General features: G+C 35.9%; 3 protein-coding genes across 4 annotated transcripts; 1 reads left to right on the top strand and 2 right to left on the bottom strand.

Moving 5' to 3' along the window:
• Positions 1-44: 44 nt before the first annotated feature.
• LOC147541862 (uncharacterized) lies at positions 45-896 on the bottom strand. Its single transcript, XM_086632516.1, has 2 exons — positions 785-896; positions 45-592 (listed from the first exon to the last, which is right to left on the bottom strand). Exons 1-2 carry the CDS (start codon positions 894-896, stop codon positions 45-47), a joined length of 660 nt encoding a protein of 219 aa, XP_086488642.1.
• Positions 897-2,008: 1,112 nt separating this feature from the next.
• LOC147541861 (uncharacterized protein At2g24330-like) lies at positions 2,009-7,368 on the bottom strand. Of its 2 annotated transcripts, XM_086633587.1 has the most exons (8): positions 7,315-7,368; positions 6,298-6,351; positions 6,038-6,171; positions 5,410-5,727; positions 4,640-4,784; positions 4,085-4,194; positions 3,172-3,589; positions 2,009-2,661 (listed from the first exon to the last, which is right to left on the bottom strand). In XM_086633587.1, exons 4-8 carry the CDS (start codon positions 5,683-5,685, stop codon positions 2,342-2,344), a joined length of 1,269 nt encoding a protein of 422 aa, XP_086489713.1. In that variant the 5' UTR covers positions 5,686-5,727; positions 6,038-6,171; positions 6,298-6,351; positions 7,315-7,368; the 3' UTR covers positions 2,009-2,341. The 2 variants fall into 2 exon arrangements, with proteins under 2 accessions (XP_086489713.1, XP_086489712.1); XM_086633586.1 differs by having other exon boundaries at positions 6,038-6,351; positions 7,315-7,360.
• Positions 7,369-9,052: 1,684 nt separating this feature from the next.
• Positions 9,053-13,793, top strand: LOC147541860 (uncharacterized). The gene is made up of 9 exons (XM_086633585.1): positions 9,053-9,260; positions 9,356-9,475; positions 9,999-10,121; positions 11,766-11,840; positions 11,975-12,063; positions 12,146-12,254; positions 12,402-12,470; positions 12,567-12,677; positions 12,810-13,793. Exons 1-9 carry the CDS (start codon positions 9,213-9,215, stop codon positions 13,584-13,586), a joined length of 1,521 nt encoding a protein of 506 aa, XP_086489711.1. The 5' UTR covers positions 9,053-9,212; the 3' UTR covers positions 13,587-13,793.
• Positions 13,794-14,053: the final 260 nt, after the last annotated feature.

Raw genomic sequence — 14,053 nt, 5'->3', positions numbered from 1 at the left:
ATTATAATTCAGAAACATCCTTGTATATAAAGTTATAGGGATTTCTAATTAAAATCCTCTCCGGGAGATTTTCTAAGTTCTCTCGTAACGTAAACTCTGGCCGCCACCATCCCAATCACCACCCCCACCACCACTACCACCCCAACAATAAACTTTTTATTTCTACTCAACTTTACAAGCAACCCGTTACCCACAGGCTTTTTATGCAGGGACAAACTACAAACTCCACCACAATTTTCAGCATTTTCAGTCATTCCCTTAGTATTCTTTCCTCTGTCGTCGATATTTCCGGCCACCATTTGGTCTTTCTCCAACGGGGTTTCGTCCGTGGTTCTCTTCTCACCAACTGGCGAAGCTTCTTGGCTCAATGGTCTTTGTTCTTGTGCTGTAATTTGAATAGGTTTCTTTGGAAAGTTTACGTAAAGAAGACCCCCAATTAATTTTGAATTGATGTCGTTTATGTTGCAATTTGTTGGGACATGAAAATCTACTCTGAAACGACTCCATCTTTTGCCTTCAATAGGTCGTTCTCCACTTATTAATAGTTTGCCTTGAATGCTTACTTGAACCCTCAATTGCTCTTTCTTGAAGGCTATCCATCAAAAGGAAAAATTTTAACACAAAAAACATAAAAAAAGTTGAGCCTAAGAAACTATCATATTTTCGGCATAAAGCAAATTATGCAGAAAGCAAATTATGCCTAATAGTAATATTAGAAGATGGTTTAGTTGTCAAAATAGAAAGTTAAGCCTAGGAAACTATAATATGAAGTAAATTTGATTACCGGGAAGATAGAGGACAAGGGTATCTAATGCTTCCTCCCTGACCCAATCGAATGAAGGTTCGAAATCTTCAAATGAACGTGTGGAGTTATAAGCTTGAGATTTGGTGTCCATTGTTGATCAATTAGAAAATGTTAAATGAATAATGAAGGTGAAGGTGGAGGTCTCAAATGGGTTTCTTTGTATAACCCACTCTTTCAATTTTCAGATTTAAGGTTTGTGTAGTAGTAGTATTATTATACTTTCTAAGGTTTCCTTGAAAGAGAATTTATACATGTCTGGTTTCTTTTAGCATTAGGTAAACTCAATATTCTCATTAATTAGCCTAAAACTAGTTTAGAATCACTTTGACTTAAAGCTAAGGTCACCCACATCCAAAAATATATGAAAAAAACAATCTTTGTAAGAAGACTTCAGGGTGGTAGAATCAGGAACTTCTGTACCAGGAGATTGGCTTATAGAACCTATTTTAATGGATAGACACATTTATGTAAAAACACCAAAACTATCAAGTCTATCACCACATCAAAACCCGATACAAACCTAATAACTTGATCGGTAGTCGAACTATAATTCTGTGAAAGTAACACACACTTACACAATTAATGTGGGATAATTTACTAGTGAGTTGGTGCAAGTCGGGAGCTAGGCTAGGTTGAAGTAAAATCTGGTGGGACTTTCGTTGAGGATCTAAATAGTAGTGTCAATTAGGGCCAGACGCCCAGACCAACCTGACCTGACTCAGATGTATCGTGCCAAAGCCCTACAAAGTCTGACTGAAAATTGGGATCAACATTTTGAAAGAACAACAATCCTTGCCAAGCCCTACCACATCGACTGAAAATTGGAATCAACATTTTGAAAGAACCTCAATCCTGCCCTACCACATCGACTGAAAATTGGAATCAACATTTTGAAAGAACCTCAATCCTTGCATAGCGCATGTGACCACCCTTTGGTGTAGTGGTTGGACATCCCTCTTAAGCCCATGAAATCTTGGGATCGAGTCTCGGTGGAAGTAGTTTATTACCAAGATTTATCCCATTTAATTTAGACACTAAATAAAATAGATGTTGTCGAACTTTAGGCCTCTTTAATTATTAGTTTAACTTCGGCAGTTATCATGCTATGATACTTCGGACACAAGAGAAAGCACCAGAGAAAAGAAAAGGTATTTCACCAAATATCTAAATATTCAAAGAAAACAATGACCAAAACTTCAGAGATTAAGAAGCAGAGTACAATTTTTATACGTGTAATTACGCAGAAGCCCTCGTATTCTTACAAATATGCAACCACCCCATAAAACATCTTAGTAAAACCTTTAACAGTCTTAACAGCAACTGTCAAAAGTTGCCCTAAAATCATGTCTAAAATCCATATACAACCAAGCATATGAAAAAGAACAAACAAATACAAGACAAGAAAAAAGAAACCACAAACCTCATCTATTCCCAATAGAAAACATTGTTGTTTTCAAGATGGATCAGAAGTAAAATAAAGCTGAAAACACCCTCTACCGCCCACGTATGTACGATTATACAAGAATTCCTATTCATTTAACTTGCTGGCTCCTCTGCACTTTTTTCCTCTTTCACACTACCAACAGTGGGCTCCACATCAGCTTTCGGCGAGCTGTCAATGGTGGAGGGATCCACGTCAGCTTTTGGCGAGCTGTCAATGTTTGTAAGGGTGCTATTGCTACCACCGATATCAGCACCACTGCTGAGAGCATCAGAACTGCTCGGAGTTGCTGGCAAGCTAAGATTGCTAGAGTTGGAAACGGATACGTTCCCTTCCAACTGTTTTGACCTATTCAAAGCGTGGCAGTGCGGACAGTAGTAAGTTATGAAAGCAAAATCCTCTTTCCTGGCAAGCCCTGCACAATAGAAGCCGATAATTAGTTATCCCTGATGTGAAGACAGTTCTTCATGTTTACAATCCCAATTCGGTCCATAACTTATTCTTTTGGACGCGTCCATAACTTAATTCAAGATAAGACATCTCAATATCTCATAATTTGGTGGCAAAACAAGTTGCAAAATGAATCAATGAGCGCAACCTCAAACTGTCAAACTATGATACTTCGGACAGCGATACTCTAAATAGCTGCAGATCTTAACATGATACTGGTGGGCGTGTAATATTCTACCATATCCTATGAAAATCTATATGGTGCACTAGATAGAGCTCGTATTACATTGTGTGAGCTCGAGCTCACTAAATCATTGAAGTTTTATTAGTTGACGAAAGTTGGAAGTAATTTCAGGTAGTAAAAAATAAAACAGAATCTAATTTTCAAACTTTTATCCAAGTTTGTGGATAACGATTTCTTGTCAAACCAAATGTCCGTATAACAGAACAGAAAGGAAGATCAAGCCCAACTTACCATTATGCATATGGCAATTGCTGCATATGAGTGCGTAAGACTGTCTTGGATCCTCACCTACCAGCAACGCTGCAATACGCGCAAACCATCCTCCATCCTGTATATTCGGATTTGGGTGGTTGTCTACAAGTACCTGATTCTGTGTAGGGGAATCAGAGCTATAGGAATCCATATTGTTTGGTACTTCCTCAACTGAGTTCTGAAACTGAAGATTTTGGGGACTCGTGGAATTGATGTGGGAGTGCTTTCTGTTCCGGAGCCCTTTAGATTGGGCAAGCTCTACATCTTTGCTTTTTCCAAAAGGAGAATCGAGATCTGCATCATTTCCAAGGTACACTTCCAAGCCTGAATCAGCTCCCAACTTTGATGCCAAAACTCTTGCTGCAGCTGCTTTTGCTGCTGGATCAGAGTCATATCTCTACAATAGAGTGGGGTTGGTGTAAGTATTTATTATTTTCATTCTTTTGATCAATTTAGTTACAGGCAGTGTTTACTAAACGACCATTTCTACTGTAACATGCCCCTCTCTTTGTTATTTCAAATATCTCATTTTCTGCCTCAGAGATAATAACTGTATCTTTGTAATGAATAGTACAAGCAATGGCCATTATAACCCGTTTTTAGTATTTTCTTTTCATTTGACTGCTTTTCACTTTTCAGCAATACCTCGTTTTGATGGAAAAATCTTTAAAATAGGTGTTCTTCCATTACGACGGCAACAATAATGGACTGTTACAGCGTTACTGTACAGTTTCAACCTTCTTTTTTGAACATTGCTTACAGGTATGAATCTCATGTCTGTGGTAGATCAGGTAGTTCCAGGTAATGTTCCACGAATTTTTAGATATTCACCTCAAATAAGTTTGTAGAGGGAAACAACTTTAGATCATATAAAGGACTTCATGTTATTCACCTGAATGAGTTGTTGAGTAATATAGTAGTTTGTCCTCTCTTTCAGTTCGTCGATTTTCATTTGCCTTTCAGCACGCAACCTCTCAAGAGTTTTCTGATCCTTCCGCTCACCTGCAAAGATGTCTCAATTCTCGTTAAGAAACTATAAACCACCATCTCCTTGATTTTTTGTACAAAGAGAAAATCTTTATAGTAAGACATGAACCTTAGGAGCAAAAGTCAAACAAGTGCGAATAACCATCAGAAGACATCCACTTATGAGAAATTTAACCAACCTAAGCAATTGAACTGGTAGCAAGTGCAGATATTATATTATGAGTAAAAATATGACTCGTATTATTAGTAATCTGATCCGTGGGGTGTTCTGAAATTAAATCTAAATTAACTAAGAAACTCGTCAAAACGACCAAAGAATTCTTTTAGATTACTTGCTTAAAATAATAAATCAGACAAGCTAAAGCTTGAAGACCGTCTATTGTATAGAGAGAATAACCTGGAAATAGTTCTTAGTTATAGGTAGGAATAATAGAATTGGATGATAGTCTAAGATACTTACGCATTCTTGTGAAGCTTACTAGTGTTGAATAAATGACAGAAGATAGACCGGGCAAAAGAAACATAGGCAAAACTCGAAGCGCTCTGATCTTCCAATCTAAATCAAATGACCGTGTTGTCATAATCGCATAGCCCACTGCAACAATCTAAATATACAAATCAAGCTTAGACAAGATTCATCCCACCTTATTTGTTATATAAGATTAACACCTAAAAGATATTTTGGAAAAAAAAATACAACAAAACTGAATTGAAACTCATGTCAAGGTCTAGGATCGGGTCTTCTTTTTTGAACAACAGGGATTCGGTGATCTTATATTCCTTTCCACTGCTACGTGACTCTACATTCTGCACGTCATGGAAGAAACGTTTATTTATACAAATCGAGTGCGCAACACGTTCACTCTATATGACGACGATTGTTGTTTTTGTAGCTTACACAACAGAGAAATATTTTTGGTGCATTAGATTTAGACCCCATTTCAGTCGATGCGTGCCAAGGAAGAGTATCTTAAGATGCAAGGGTATAAAGGAACGACAACACCTTTGGCTTCAAGTTACCTTAAGGAGAGCAACTTCTGTTAATATGTTACTAAATATGACATTAATTCATGAGAACTACATTCAATTTAAGGGAACAAACCAATGTGATCGAAAGAAAGCAAGATATCATGTGAACTAACTTTAACTACGACAAGGGAATTTCACGTGAAAGCGGGTAAGTTTTTTAAGCAACCCTAACGAAATATTAGAAACTTTATATACTCTCACCTCCAGAATGACAGATAGAACTATAACATTTCTAGCTACTCTTCGTCCACTTTGAGCTCGTCTTTTCATCCTTGCAAGAACAGAAGCTTCTTCCTTGGATAAATGTTGTAATCTCTTCTCAAAATCCTCATTACGGGCTCTAAAGACTCCGTTCCACATTCGAGATAAAATTCCTTTTCTTTGCTTCTTCACAGGAGTAGTCTCTTCCTTACTTCTATCATCAGAAACTGCTGGATTTTCAGTAGTAACTTCTGATTTATTAGAACTTTCAGCCATTTCTTATAAGTTTCAGTACAATTTTTCAGCCTTGACCAAAATCTGCCATGATAAGAACACAAATCGACAAGTTAATTTCCAATTTAGACAAACTCAAACATATCGATCTTGCCTTTAAAGAAGTTTTGAACTCTAAATATGACAACAATTACGATCAGATCCATTTAATATTGACCAAATTAAAAAAAAAAAATTAAGATCAGTGAATTCCAATTCAATTAGATCGGATTTGTATTTGAAAAAAGCGATCTTAAAATGGTGCAAATTAGAACTCAGATCATCAAATTTAACGACGAATTGAAGATCGAATTAGGTTAAGTCAGAACCAAGAGATGAAATGTTATAAATTTACCTTTAATTATGCACCTAAATGTTCATCAACTAAATTTCTGTAGTGATTACTTGATGATCTTCGAGTTTGTGCGATTATTCCCAGACTTGATAGTACTAGGGTTTCTTTCTTCTAAGAATCACGTTTTTCATCAGCTACAAGGAAATTTTAGGGTTTTAATTTTTTGCTATGACTTAGCAGAAACCCTAAAAGAACAAAAAAGATTCGAAGAACAGAACGAAAATGAATTAATCTCGGAATACTCTACAGGATATCAATACCTGTCTTATCATTTTTTTTAATTTCTCCAAGGAAAAGTTACAACTTTTCTCAATCTTTGAAAGGCGATTGGTAAAGGGAGCTGGAAATTGTTGTTGGGGAGCTATTATGGTTGGGTAGCTATAAAGATTAGTAAGGGGAGATAAGACTTTTAGATTATTATTTTAAAGACCTTTAATGTTACGGATTTTAAATGAAACTCATAATTTGAATGACTCAAGTGTATTATAGTCAAATATATCTGAAATAACAAAAAGAAAAACGCTTTCTTCCTCTTTCACTCGTTCTCTCTTCTGAATTCGAATCTCCTAAATATCCCTCTTGCAATCTTTTTCCTTCATCAACTACAAATTTACGGCGACTTTTACTCGAGTATTTTCCCCAATGAAGAAGACATCAACCAAAATCGAGAAACTATTTTACTATTTTCTAAATAGAGAACATAAATAGAGAAATTATTTGATTTTTTCTCCTGACCTGGAGGGAAATTTTACAAAAATTTCCCTAGGGAAATTGTTGAACGAACAGAAATAGTTTGCTTCTTTTTGGGCAAGTTTGTAAAGTTGAAGGAAAAAAGAGAAGTAAAATTTAACCGAAGATATTTGTCTTGCGTACTCCTTACATCTTGAGAGAGATCTTCATCTATACTAACACTGTTTGATTGGGTTGGTGGTTGTTGGTTCGACTGAAAAATATATTTTTCCTCCATTAAAGAAGCAACATCATAAATATCTTGCGATATTGGTAATGGTTGTTTTGTAACTTGATTGTGGAGAAGAAAAGAAAGGTATTGTTTTTGAAATATTTAGGGTTTAAGAAAAAATAGGAAAGAAAAGAAAAATTACTATTACAATTTTTTAATTGTAACTATTTTTTTAATCCCTCTCTATTTCATTATTTAATTTCAAATCCGAAAAAATAACTCCTAATACTAAATTGGTATGGGGAGCTGTAGTACAAAAAATTGGTTTTGTACTACAGCTCCCCAACAACAATTTCCAGTTCCCCTTACCAATCGCCCTTTGAAAATGGTCTTTGCTATAGGGAGAGCATCATCTAGGCAGTGCATCAAGGAGGGAGAGCCGCCCTTTTTATTCCTATACGTAAGGGCAAGCCAACGTGGGGCTCGGGCTCCCAATTTTGGGAGCTCCTAAATTTTGGGAGTCCCGGAGCTTTGTCTCAATTTCAACGTCGGACTCTCAATCGGGACTCCTAAATCAAAATAATGTACGTGCACGGAGTGCGTGTGCGAAATTTTTGTTTCAGTTTTCGAGTATGAATTATTAATTTTAGATACAAAATTAAAATGTGATATTATTCGAGAGATATAATTTCCAAAAGATAAACACAAATAAAAAATTCAAAACAAATCAAGCAGATTAAAAAAAAATAATTCAAAAAACAATTTAAAAAAATAATAATTCAAAAAACAATTTAAAAAAATAATAATAATAAAACAAGTTTGGGTGGATCCACCCAAATCTATCTGTTGGGAGTCAGAATTGGGGATGGGAGGGGAGCATGGGGCTCCCAGCCCCACCGGGAGCCCAGCCCCAGGGCTCCCGGGTTGGGAGAGTCGGGCTGGGGGTTGGGCTGGGATAAAAGTGTCGTTCATTCGTCATCAACTTAGCTTTCTTGGCAATCCATCGTGTCATCATCTTCACTAAGAGTAATTTGGAGATGAATGAACTCTTTCGATTTCAATGACTCGTATTTGCCATTGTTTACGTTTTGTCCTCACTTTCAAATTTGGAGATGCATACATGGTTTTCCAGGTTTGAAGAGTTTCTTACTTCATTCATGAGATCTTGAGACACCACTAAGAACTTGTAACTAAGACAATCATGATATAAATTTGTATGTTTTTGTAGTTGTTGCTATGTTAGCGGTAGTGTTAATGGTGGTGATTGATATTAGAGTTTTGGTTGTTTATGTTAAAGAATACAATAGTGAATAAAGTATTAGATTGATCTTTATTTTTTCTATCAAGTCCTTATACTCAAAGTTATTTATTAAATGATCCGTATAATGTTCTCCTTAAAAGTTTAGTAAGAACATGCACATAAATTGATCTTCTTTAATACACTCACTATACCAGGTAACACTTTCCCTACACCAAGATCATGAAATTTTGTGCATCCCTCAACCTTGTCAATTATATAAACTCATCCAAACACTCTCTGTAAAGTGTGAGTGAAGTCGTGGTTGAACAACAACTCAACACTCTCTGTAATGCTGCCCCGTCTTTCTCTACCATATATTCGAAGTGAAAAGAACATAAAGTTAATAACAAGTCAATTAATTAAGTAAACCGCTTTAGTTTAAGTCAACTTGCATAAAAATATTATTTCAAGTGGAAACATATATTTCTCTTTTCAACTAAAGCTATTTTAAATTATTGAAGAAAGATGAAGATGGGAGAGAAAATGAAGATGAGTAAAGAAAATGAAGACGAGAGATAAACAAAAGTAGAATGGGGTAAGGAGCTGAAGGAGAGCGGTAAAAAGAATACGGGAGAGGCATGATGGTAAAAGTTGGAGAGACAAAATGTTAAAGCGTAATAAATTTGAACTTATGGAAGGGCGAAAAATCATGAAAGATAAAAGACAATTAATGGGAAAAATAACTGTGACGGAAAAGGGGGTTAAGTGAAAATGTTGGATTAAATTGGGGGTGTATTGGACGAGTTGGTAATGTTATGGGACCGTTTGGAAATTAACCCTTCTAAAGTTGGCGGGAAAAATATGTTGCTTTATGTCATGGACTCATGGACTCATGGACTCATGGACTAAGGTTTTATTCCAAACCCTTGTTCCAAAACTCGATTCGAAACCTAAAATCCTGATCTTGAAACCCTAATTCCAACCAGTGCTCCTGTAAATTTCTCTCCACAAAGAGATTCTATGTTTAATTCTCAATGGTGAAGACGACGAACAGAACTATGGAATCTCATACTCTAATTAGGGTTCTTTTTTCTTCTTTGCTAGTAGTACTTATTTTACCTTCCATATTTTTATTCTAAAAGTGAAAGTACTAATTGAGTTTCTATGATATATCTAGGTATCTCGAAATGTGGACTTTCTTGAACAGATTGGGAGGGACATTCATTTTGATCTTGTTGATCATAACATGCTTCCTACTTTTCGTGTCCAGGATGAGATGATTTTCAACCAATTCAAGGTATCTTCTCAATTTCCTTCACTTTCAGTTCTAAAAAGTTGAGTATAATCTTTGCTTGACCTTGATTTTCGATTACCCATGAGATTATGAAACCGATGAATGAGAGAACAAAAAAACTAGGGTTTTTGTTTAATCTTCAAAACTGATAGCCATGTTTTAATATTAATGACATCAGATTAGCTCAAGTGTTATGCTAGTAGCAACTTAAAAACTAAATTACCTAGCACACGTTCAAAGCTCTCAGATTAGTTTATAGACTGAGCACCTGAGCAGCTTTGGGTCGGGGTCCCGACGATTTTCATTTCCATTTGCTTCAGTTCATAGAACGAGAAAAACCGAGGGATAAAAGTTTGATTTACCTAATTATAGTTTGAAAAGAGCTCATTTCCTTGAGTTACTTGGATAATTTCGATGATACTAATCTTTAGATTAATATGCTTGGGTTATAACAAGATAACAATAGTTCTCTGTTTGTGCCTTTAACTTGTGGTATGTTGGATTTGTAATATGAGCTGATTGGCAGGAGTTTATTGCAAAAGAATTTTCTGTACCAATTAAATACCAGCGTTTCTGGCTGTGGGGAAATCGTGCAAACAATACATGTCGTCCATTTCAGCCTTTGACGCTTGAGGAGGAAACACAATCTGTAAATTCTATGCCTCATTCTTTTTTCTGTTGCTTTCTGAGTTAAAAGTTGATTCTTAGGATAGTTTACTAGTTTGTTCCATTTCTTCTACTCGATGATATCCCTTAGTTAAAAATTCATTGATATGGTATGGCGACGATAACATTGAAAATTTGAAGATATTCAGCTAGCTAGGAAGCACTGAAACTAACATGCATTAACGGCAAATTACAACACGAGTTTATTAAATCATTTGGTTGGATCTGAAGCTTTCTTTTCATGTCGTAGAGACTACTTTATTGAAGATATGCATCACAAAAATGTAAACAAGCGATTAGCTCAGATAGAAATAAAAAGGAAAACAGAGAACACAACATTATTCCTTTCAACCACAACGCAGAAGAGCATAACTTATTCCCCGAACTTGTCTGAGATTTGTCACAAGATATCCTTGAAATATTAGGATATCATAACAATTGAATTATTTATTTATCGATGTTGGTGTTTGTTTTTAGATACTTCATGTGACGCCCAAACCCTAGCAGTTATCGATATTGTCCCCGCTTTACACCTCACACAGGTACGGGGTTTTGTTCTTGACGAAGGCTCCACGAGCCCCCCAAAAGGCCTCGACACTTACCAAGCTTGAGCGTTCACCTATAGCCTAGGCTCCGGACACTCTCGTGAGCGATGTGAGATTATCACACTTCAAGTGTTATATAAGCATGAAATGAAAAGAATTTGTGTTACTAGTTAGTGATATATAATGTTTCAATTTTTTTTTGCCCCTGTTTAAATACAATATAAATAAATTAAAGGATGAGTATTATCATAATAGAACTTCATTTTGTTTCATATATTTTCTTCTCCTGAATTATACTGTTATTTCTCTTCCCATTGATTTGCTCTCTTGTCTACTTCTTCCCTTCTTATATATTGGAGATCTTTATATATTTTCCTATAACCCATTCCCCTGCCAACAAAATCACTTACCACTAGCATAATAACCTTTACCCTCAAGATAAGGAAGTTATGTAAGGCTACTTTGATAAGCTAAATTTTATCGAAACACGAAACACAGGAAAAAAGAATTACAATAGGAAAGGGATAAAATTCAAAGTACTAGCTGATAAAATAGTAAGCATAACCCCATATACACACCATTCAGCTGAGACGTTGTCAACAAAATCTGATTTTCACTTTTCAATGTATTGGAATGACACGAAAAACGGTTTCTGTAAACTTCATTTGCTCAAGACTTGGAGACCAACTCGGTGTTGGATAGCAAAAGATGTGATCCCATTTTGGCAGCCAAAAATGAGGACTTACAGACCAAGTCCAGGCTTATGAAGATCCTTTTTTACTCTGTCTAGTAGGGGCAATGATTTCAGCTGAAATTGTCATAGTCGTTTTTATGAATGAATAGTTTATGAAAATATTACGTGAGAATTCTTTTCATACCTTGGTTATTGTTGCATGATTATGTAATCCCCACTTAGGCTTTTAGAACAAGATTTCTTATAATACTAGGTCATTAGCTTATAATGACATGTAGGACAAAAGATTGAAAGAGTTAGCTTCGGATTGCTGATCTGAAGGTTGGAATTAGAGGGAATCTGGAAGAATGAAAAAACAAGCTCATACGGATTCCTTGTGATATTACAGGTAGAACTGTTAAGGACGTATTCAAATGGGCGAGGTAGTACAAGATTGGATTTGTTCTTGGAGGAGCTTGGACCGGTGATTTTCTGAACTGTCGAAATTTATGTCATGATATGCACATTTGTCGTCAATCTTAGGCAGTCATTTCATGCTTATTTGGATCTTACCTTTACCTTTTCTGCATCATTAATGGTTTTCCTATGATCCTACAGGATTTACATCCAATTCCTCCACCAAAATTGACCGAAGAAGAAATTCTGCTTTTTTTCAAATTTTATGACCCTGAAAAAGAACAACTACGGTATATATATGAGTTTAAATTAGCGTTGTTTTTTAAGAATAGAGCTAGATCTCAACTTATAAAAGTTTTTCTTTGAAATCAGATATGTGGGAAGGATTATTGTGAACAGTAATGGTAAGCCTTCAGAAATCCTCGGAGAACTGAACTTAATGGCTGGGTTTGCTCCAAATGAAAAATTGGAGTTGTATGAGGTTATCGATCTTTAAATTCTGAAATCCCATTCCATTTTTTAACTTTCTTTAATCTCTCAGTCTCATTCTGTATTATATCCCACACATCCATCTGTAAGTTTCCACTTTCTAGTGTGTTTAGTGATATCTTTTGTACTCTGATCATAGGAAATTAGGTTTGAACCCACAATCATGTGTGAACACATCGACAAGGAAGGCACATATCGTGATAGCGAGGTATTTTATGTACAATAATGCATTTTATGCCATTGATTGGTTTATGGCTTAACAATTTTACTTGTTACTTATTCATTTTTATCCTTCGTTTTGCAGCTACAAAATGGGGATATAATTTGTTTCCAGAAATGCCTTGCAGTTGAACGTTCAAGACTATGTCGCTACCCTGATGTTGCTTCTTTTCTGGAATATGTTCTTCATCATCAGGTACATGTTTGTAAGATAGTGGAACTGAATCAGTGTCAAGTATGGATTAGCTTACTGGTTTCTTTCTTGCTCATAACTTATCTTTGATATTATTTCAAGTAACATGATATTTGTGGAACCACCCCTCCACAGAGTAACCCGGATTCAGTCAAGTCAACAGAAACACCCATTCCCAATCCAGTCCCATCTTTACTGCCAAATCCCAAGAATGAAAGTGAACTAGATCGACAAGTGGTTGAACCTGTAGGATTGACGCCAGAATTACAACATTCACCAAAGGCAGACGAGGGTATGAAACCCACACAGAAGACACATTCAGGTGCAGTTGATTCTTTGCTCAAGTACCCGTATGCTGGTCAACTATTCGAAGAAGGTCAACATCGCCACGATGGCATTCTCAATGAAAATTTTGAAGATATTGGAGGCTTCAGCGTTCTGAAAACTCAGGCATCACTATACAAAAAGATCTGGCTGAAGTATGGGCATATTGCTTCAAGTAAAGTTCTGGAAACCTCATCATATATGGGTAAAGTTTGGGTAGTTCGCGACATAATGACTTCCATTGTGGAAATGCATAATTGCAGCCTTTCTGAGCTAACTTCTGAAATGATCGACTCATGGGAGAAAAAGTTGATCATGGCTGAAAAACTCGAATTTAACATCAAATGGCTTAAGGAACACTTTGAGAATGTGAAAAAGGATTTTCACGAGCAGAGACTTAAGACTGCATTAGTAGGGGACGATCAACCTTTGCAGGCGAGAAAAGCTCAGTTAGTTATAGTGGAGGATGATTTAAAGCGGTTGCTAGAGAATGTGTGCGCGGTGCGGAGCAGGATTGATTCCATACTAGGAGTTGGGGTGAAGTATCAAGAAAAAGCTAGTTGTCTTGTTTTAGACGAGTTGTTTTAGTGATGAACTCGATAGATTGCAGTAAGGGTTCATTTTAATCAGGAAGATCAGTTTCTAGTTTAATGAAATCTCTTTCTAAGATCTTCATTAAAGAGATCGTTCTATTGAATGTGATCTTTGATTTTATCAATTTATTTGATTGAAACTCGTATCTGTTTTTCCTTGATCAAAATCCATGAATGCAATACTAAAGATTAGGTTTTGATCTTTCGTGGACGCCTTTAACATTCAGATTATACTTCATTCATCTTGGGGTTTAAAAAATTAGATATCTCCTTGCCTAGTAATCAATTGTTTATTTTTATTTTTTTTTGGAAACCACGCGAAACAATTTTCATTCATAAGTGATGAAATCACAATGTTACATGGATGATCATAATTATTTCTCTCCTCTGAAAACTTCATGAGAGTTACATACCTTTAAATGCAAAATGCCTCATGAAGAGAAAGAAATGGGACTAGACACC

This window comes from Eschscholzia californica, unplaced genomic scaffold (assembly GCF_041429995.1).
Source record: "Eschscholzia californica isolate CP2 unplaced genomic scaffold, dmEscCali1.0.p SCAF_4, whole genome shotgun sequence".
Lineage (NCBI taxonomy): Eukaryota > Viridiplantae > Streptophyta > Magnoliopsida > Ranunculales > Papaveraceae > Eschscholzia > Eschscholzia californica.
The sequence above is the reverse complement of the archived record's forward strand: the minus strand, read 5'-3'. Positions and strand labels throughout refer to the sequence as shown.